At 33.1% G+C, this 8,272-nt stretch overlaps 1 protein-coding gene across 1 annotated transcript; it reads left to right on the top strand.

The window, feature by feature from the left end:
* Positions 1-287: 287 nt before the first annotated feature.
* On the top strand, positions 288-2,051 carry LOC106758248 (serine/threonine-protein kinase OXI1). Its single transcript, XM_022779503.1, has 2 exons — positions 288-832; positions 1,023-2,051. The coding sequence occupies exons 1-2, from the start codon at positions 426-428 to the stop codon at positions 1,948-1,950; spliced, it is 1,335 nt and encodes a 444-aa protein (XP_022635224.1). The 5' UTR covers positions 288-425; the 3' UTR covers positions 1,951-2,051.
* Positions 2,052-8,272: the final 6,221 nt, after the last annotated feature.

Here is an 8,272-nt window from a genome sequence, read left to right as displayed (position 1 = left end):
AGGAGGTGTAGAAAGCAAAAGAGGAGGTGACAGAACAACACCCTACTATTTACCATAGAAATATAATTTTGAAATAAAAAATACTTGAATTTGAAAAAATTATTTTAAGCAAATGTGAGGTTGTGGAGCGTGTTCCATTTCGCGTTTTCCTTGTTTGGGTAACCCATTTTCTTAAAATAACCTCCTCTGATGTCTTGAACTGGGAACGTCGCTTTTAGATTATTCACGCGTAATCCTCATTCACCCTTGGAGACCTATCACGTAGGGTCCACCTTATAAAACAACTCCGTTCACCAATAAAAGCCAGCCACATCATCGCAATAAAAAGGAAAACTATAAAAAACCTTCCCAAAGCACATATCAGAGAGCCAAATTCACCCGAGAGTCACCGTTGCGGGGGCTTCTCTCGCGGTGCCCGGTAAACCATGTACTCCGGTGACAGCGACAGCAGCAGCGATAGCGGAGAGCGGGTCCGACGCGGGGAGACCCTGGACTTCCAGAACCTGAATGTGGTGTCGGCAGTGGGACGCGGCGCGAAGGGCGTGGTGTTCCTGGCGCGGGTGATGGAGAAGGGAAACGGAGACTGGTTGGCGCTGAAGGTGGTGTCGAAGGAGCTGCTGAGGAAGAAGAACAGGAACAAGGGAAGCTGCAAGAGGGTGTCGTTCGAGAGGCACATACTACGTCGTTTCGATCACCCGCTATTGCCCAGGTTCCGAGGCGCTCTCGACACCGACCAACTCACCGGTTTCGCAATCGATTATTGCCACGGCGGAAACCTCCATTTGCTTCGGAAGAAGCAACCGGAGAAGACCTTCTCCGAAGAAACCGTAAGGTACAAACAATCCACATCTTTTTTTTCGATTTCTAAATTTCATCTTCAATCCTCTTCCAACGTTCATCCTCTCCAAGGAAATCCAATTATTTTAATAATTTTTAGATGTATGCTGATTATTTTTAGTGTGTTTTTCTTTCTACCAATATATTATCGTAATTATCATGATGATGCACGTACTTGTGCAAAGGTTTTATGCAGTAGAATTGGTTCTAGTGTTGGAGTATTTGCACAACTTTGGAGTAGTTTATAGAGATTTAAAGCCAGAGAATATCATGATCCAAGAATCTGGTCACATAATGTTGGTGGATTTTGACCTTTCCAAGAAGTTATACCTTCGCTCAACTCCCTCGTCGAGTTGCAACTCATCACCGGGTTCTGACTCGTCACCGGAGAAGGATCGGAGGAAGCGACGACCATCACGATTCAGCTGTTACTGCCATTCAGGGATATCCTTGTACGACTCAGATATTCCGAATCAACTCAACGCCATCCCAACGAGTCGCAGCATGTCAGACTCAGTGGAAAAGTCGAATTCTTTTGTCGGAACGGAAGAGTACGTGGCACCGGAGGTCATCTCCGGAGAAGGACACGACTTCGCCGTTGATTGGTGGTCATTGGGCATTGTTCTGCACGAGTTGATCTACGGAACGACGCCGTTTAAGGGCGCGAACAGGAAAGAAACGTTTCATCGTATAATAACGAAGGAACCCGAATTATCAGGTGCAACAACGCCTTTGAGGGACTTGATTAAAAAGTTGCTTGAGAAGGATCCTGAGCGTAGGATCCAGGTGAAAGATATCAAGAGCCACGATTTCTTCAAAGGCGTGAAGTGGGACACGATCTTGGAAATCTCACGTCCACCGTATATTCCTCAAAATGAGATAAAGGATTCAACAGGGTTTTCTCAGAAGGATGTTGAATCGTTTGTTCATAGAATATTTTTTCCCAAGAGTAAAGAGGAGGAAGATAAAACAAATAAAAGGGAGGCAAAAAATAATGAAAAGGAAAATTATGAAAATGAGGAAAACGATAAAAAGGAGGAAAGTAATAAAAATGTGTGGGTTGACATGTTAAATCAAAATTCTGCTAAGGATGAAAATTTTTTAATTTTTTGATTTAGTGTTTTTCTTCTGGTAATTTTGTTCATCTTATGTGCACTATGTCTATGTAAAACTTATGTCAACTTCCTTCTTTCTTTTATTTCTCTCTTCTATTAAAAAGAAGATTATGTAATTAAAGTATTGTTGGAAAAATATTCTCTTAATTAACCTATCAATGACCAAATAGAGTCAAGAGGCATATTTGCCAAGTGTTCAATTAATTATTTCTGAGTAACTGGTGTTCAATTAGAATGATTTCACCAAGTGAAGCCGTGTTCTATGTACCAAAAATATTAATGTGCAACCTCAGGTTTTATCTTCCTTGAATAGTTAACTTTTTAATAAAAATTAAGATGAATAGAAGTTGTGGAACGTCATAACGACTTTATTTATGATATGATATCTGTGTTATGACTTGTTTAAATATCACATTTTAAGGTGGAACGCTCTCAAATAGCTAGCAAAATTTTGACGTTTATGGTTTAAAGTTTTGAAGAAAGTAATCTTAATTTTATGTGAAAGTTAAAAGATCAAAATATATTTAATCTTAAAATAAATCATACAATTAATTACCTAATTTCTTAAAATAAGTAAAAAAATCATTCTTATAACATAAATTTATCCCAACAAATAAAAAAATAAGTTAATTTCTAAACGATAATATCAAAGTACTTTTATTCTAAAACCCAGAAAAACTATAGAATGAAGTTTGAGTAGAGTTTTAAAAAAATTTCACAAGTGTTAGACATTATTGCAGGATTAAACAATATGCAAGTAGTATTGAATACTTAGAGATTTTCATAAGTGTTTGGAAAGCTTTAAAAAGAAAGTAAGAAGAAAAACTTATTTGTATATTGGTTTACTAAGTTCAATTTTTCCTTAAACACTCTTTAGAAATTTCACTAATCTTTCAAAATATTACAAGCGAATTTGACCACTCTTGGTTTTACAACCAACCCAACTAGTTAGACGAGTTTCACCACTCTTGGTATAACATTAGTCCAACTGACTAAATCTTCTCCACTAAGTTAAACATATAAGGTTCTAATTCACTTCTGAATTAAAAACAACAAAGGTGTTTTTGAAATATAGGTATAGATGTTTGCTCTCTTCGAAAGAATATAAAATCAATATAATAAAGATCTAAAAACTTGTAAAGAAACTTTTCTGTTTCAAAGATGAAGTAAACGACATAAGCTTAATCACGACAGTGTAAAAGCAATAAAAAATCTTGATTTTTTTTTTTGTATTCTCTTCATATAGTCCCTCTTTATATAAATTTTTTTCAAAAAATATGTTACTCAGAGCATTGACTTTTGTGTAGAGATGTAATCTTTTACTACGAGGTCAAATGTTATGTTGCTTCTTATAGAGACAATTATATTGCTCGTATGGAAGAGACAGACAGAAGACATAAAGGAAACATTCCAAGAATATATTCTCATCTCTTAACATTCTTCTAATATGATGCAGAACTTTTAAATAAATCTTTGTACCGATTTATTCTGCATAAAAAAGGAAAGCATAACACAACAAACAAAGAAGTACTTATCTTATACATGCATTAAAAGCGTTAGGCATGTCTTAAGTGTTTAGACATGTTACGTGTATGATCATTTAGGCATAGTACTCATAAACATTTAGGCATAGTTTGTTTGAATAACGTTCAACGTTTACGATATCGTTTATGCATACAATGTTTAGCGAACTTATCCTAAACGATTTATTTGATTAAACACTATTTCGTTAGACACTTTCGTTAAACTTCAAAATAAGGTTTTCTTAGATGATCTTATCTTAACAATTTTCATATTCATAAATCTTTGTTTAAAAAACACAAAAATTGTTAAAAACATACACGACTTCAGTGTAAAAATATCGTTCACACCATGCATAATTTGTGATTTGAAAAAAAAAATGAAAGTCATATAGACAACCTCAATTGTTTAAGGTTTTAATTGAAGTAGCACACACCAACGACAACTTTTGATTTTAAAAAAAAAATGTTAAGTTGTTTTCTACTTACACAATTTCAGCATATTTTTCTTTTCACTAAAGTTGTGCACCTTATTAGGGATGACAACGGGTCAGATCGGAACAGATAGTGTCTACCTGCAATCCGACATGCCGAATAAAATTATACCCATTATCCGAGAAGCTACCCGCGCGAGCACCTGTTTAGAAAATATCTGCGAGTATTTTAAAACTCGCGGGTACCCGTGGATACCCGCAAAAAAAAATATTTTATACATTTTTAAAATAAAATTTAAATAAAATTGCAAAAACTATATATATAATATAACATAAATTAAATTAAATATAAATTAAATTTTAATTTTAATTAAATTTAATCTAATAAAATATAATTTTATTTTATTTTTAATTAAATTTAATTAAAAAATATATAAATTAATTTTTTTTATTATTTTTTTCAGGTAATAGGTATCCGCGAGTCGGGTAGTAATATACTATCCGTGAATATTAAAATATCCGCTATCTGTTATCCACAGGTAGTAAATATCCGCGGATAGTAATTATCTGTCACAGATTTTATCTGCAAATATCCATGTTCGCGACTTTTATCCGCGGATATCCGTGTCCACGAATATTTTTACTATCTCTACACTCTATACATAACTTCTTATTTTATAAACATGAATTGAGAGTCATGATTTACACTTATATAGTATATTAAAAACATAATTAACATAAATAAAGTCATCAACACATTTCATGATTTACATTTATCCTATTTTTCAAAGAGAGTTGTTGTGCAAGGAGAAATAATGTACAGAGAACACGACTTCTATGGGTGAAGTCTTTCAGTCCAAACGCGACTTATCTAGAAGTGATAAACTTTTTAAAATTTGTCCATCCTCATAAAGTTAAAGTAAAATTATATTATTTTCGTAAAGAACCCATGAGAAGTCACGGTAATGTTAATGATCGTTTGATTAAATTTTAGATGCATAAAATTGCTATGCCTTTTCTTTTTCAAATTGAAATTACGATAAATATGGAAAGGAAAATAAGATAAAGAAAATTGTTGAGGTGAGCCAATGAAATTCAAATGTTAAATCGAAAATCAAATTATGAAAATCTCTAAATTATTTAGAGATAATACATATGATAATATATTATATTATTAATGTATAGATTATATATATATATATATATATATATATATATATATATATATATATATATATATATATTTATGAATCTATCAAAAGAATAAGATGCAAGTTGTTTTTCTTTTTTTTATTTATTATTTTATTCAGTATATTAAATTTGTAGTGATAAAATTGTTTTAGTTTTCAAAGATTATGCTATTATTATTTTTACATATAATCCGTGATTTTTATCTTATTGTTTGGTATATATTACTGTTTGGTAATAACATGACAATATCGTCTATTTGAGATGATTGGAAGTGGTTGTGGAGCATGTTCTGTTATATAAGATTTGATATTTAAGGCTTAAATATGTGGGTTGATTATAATTCAAAGGTGTGTGAATTGGGAAAGACTGAAACATGATTTCATGGTTGCTTATAGTAGTTTCAAATGTAGAATCTCTTAGTGAGATTCTTAGTGTTTTAAAATGAAAGTAGGGGCTCAGCCTTGNGAGTCNTTNTGACGCTTCAATGGTCAATCAAACTCACTTAGAGAGGTTGAACCATGTGGTGAGAAGTAGCAGGAGGTCCTTAGTCTTGGGGGCTCCCAGTATGCCTGAAGGCACGGAACGGACTAACCTTGAGTGTGGCAGGGTGGGGAACCCAAGTTTCATAAGTCACCACGGGTGCAAGACTCGCCATAGCCCGACTATCATTTTAAAGTCCGGACGAGTCAAGTCTAGAAAATAATATGCTTAGGTTGTGTTTCCTAACTGTTTTGTTTTCAATTCACTCTTATATGATCACATGCTTAATCTGTTATATGTATTTGTTTATATAATTAGCTTACCCTTGTTTGTTTGTGTTTGTGTTTGTTGCCTGCTTTTTCTTTTGCGATGATCATCCACTTGGATGTGAGCAGAGGAGAAAGAGGCATCAGTGGAGAATGTCCTGGAGGGGAGTGAGGAAGCAACTTCTTAGTCTTTCTAGGAATTCCATAGTTTTCCCATGCATCTGAACAATTTCAGTTCTTGTATTTCGAAGTACTTTAGTATTCCACGTTTTTAAATTTTCTCTACATTCCGGATTACTGTAATCCTTAATTTTAATTTCTTAGAACCTTATCTGCTATTTTATTATTGGCTTAATATCGCTTTTGGTCCCTAGTTTGGGAGGTTTTGTTCAATATGGTCCTACCTTTATTTTTTAATAACAATTGATCCCACTTTTTGAAAAAACTGTTCAATTGACTCCTTTTTTGTTACGACGTCAATTTTCTAACGGTGCTGGTTACGACGTCAATAAGTTCTTTCATGCATTCACCTATCCAAATGTTATTTTAACAGTCCTGACATAATGTTATGTTAAAAATCATGTCATCATCGTATATAATAAGGACTATAATAAACAATTTAAACTTGAATATGGGACCACTATGAACAAAAAGGACTCAATTGAACAGTTTTTTCAAAAGGTGGGATCAATTGTTATGGAAAAAGAAAAAGGTAGGACCATATTGAACAAACCCTCCCAAACTAGGGACCAAAAGCGGTATTAAGCCTTTATTATTCCAACTGCTTTTTATTATCATTTATGTTGACGTCTTAATTTTTATACCCGCAATGAAGTATAAAATTGGGATGTCACATAAATAATGTAACCTAGCTACAAAAAATAAACAAATATAATATATATTCATATGTTAGTATACCAGTGTTTCAAATCTTTGGTCATGTTTATGTAAATATTTCAAATTATCACTATTTTAGTGACATCAATGTTACTCTAATAGAAATAATCATGTTGACTTATTTTAACTAAAATAAAGATTAAATTGAAAAAGAAAAACTAAGTAACCATATAGAATAATTTCAACAAATATTAGAAAAATAATCTATTAAACCAAATGTTTCTTAAAGAAATAGAAAATATGCTTGAAAGTCAATGTTTTGACAAATAGATTTTGTTACCACACTCGTAGAATGGGTATTTAGGTTTGCTACTACACATCTTATCATATCATAGCTGTACAAGTTTGTTTAAAATTTTGGGAAATAACATTTCAGCTTTTACTTCTTACACATAATTTTCTTCGTGTATCCTATCAAACGTGTGAAATATTATAACTAATAACCTTTTAACTTGTGTTATCTTAATCCTAATTTAATTTGTTTCACAGTTTCATCTTTAACATGCAGCTTCAACAGGTGACAATTTTCTTTTCTTTCCGATAGTAATTATAATTCTTTTACAGATTTTGTTTTTCCGGACATTTTGTATCACTTCTGGATGGATGAATACTTTCCTCATACGAAACTATTTTCTGGAATATTATTCCCATTAAACAATTATTCCAGATTAACTTTTCCACACACATTTTTCTGGATTTTGATTTTTAGTATACACAAACTCACCTTTTGAATGTATGAAAAGCTTCAAACTTGGTGTGTAGAAAATACGACTACATTTTTCAACTATAATAATCTAGAAAAGTAATTATATACCTTTTACAATTGTGGAATATGAGTTGTAGATGTCTAGAAGCTCTCCAATTGAAAAGTATGACGTTGTTGTTTTCTTGTCATACATATGGTGCATGACTTGGATTGGCAAGCCTTGTATCTGATTCGGTATCGTTCTTAGATAGAGTATGACGCAGCAGAATAAAACTTAGAGTAAGCGAAAAGCGTGTTTGGTCACAAAAATAGTTCCTTTATCAGTTTTAAATTTCTTGTAAAACTTTTATCGAACAGTTGGAGTGCTAAAAGATTAAGGAGTGTAGGGAAGAGAAAAATCACACAAATTATTTTTATACTGGTTCGAATAAAAAGATTCTACGTCCAGTTGTTAATCACTATAAAAGTGATCGACGATTTTCACTAAAAATATAGTTGTACATATTACAAGATAATGAAATGAGTAAGGGATAGAAAACACCTTCCTTCGACAAACGAACTGGAAGAGTGCAGTGAGTAACTTCCTTCGACAAACGAACTGGAAGTGCTTCCTTCGACACACGAACTGGAAGCAAACACTCTGCCAACTCGAAGAGAACCGCTCCGACTATCGACACACGAAACGCGAGCTTCTCCTATTCACAAGACCAGGCAGAGCACCTTGCCAACTCGAAGAGAACCGCTCCGACTATCGACACACGAAACGCGAGCTTCTCCTATTCACGAAACCAGGCAAGGGAACAGAACTAGCTTTTGAGAACTTCCT

The sequence above is a fragment of the Vigna radiata genome, chromosome 4 (genome assembly GCF_000741045.1).
Source record: "Vigna radiata var. radiata cultivar VC1973A chromosome 4, Vradiata_ver6, whole genome shotgun sequence".
NCBI classification, from domain to species: Eukaryota; Viridiplantae; Streptophyta; class Magnoliopsida; order Fabales; family Fabaceae; genus Vigna; species Vigna radiata.
Note: the sequence above shows the minus strand (reverse complement) of the source record. Positions and strands in the feature narration are given on the sequence as shown.

Coding starts and splice junctions, on each gene's coding strand:
- LOC106758248 (XM_022779503.1), top strand. CDS start 426: ATGTACTCCGGTGACAGCGACAGCAGCAGCGATAGCGGAGAGCGGGTC. Junction 833..1,022: donor TTCTCCGAAGAAACCGTAAG/GTACAAACAATC, acceptor ACTTGTGCAAAG/GTTTTATGCAGTAGAATTGG.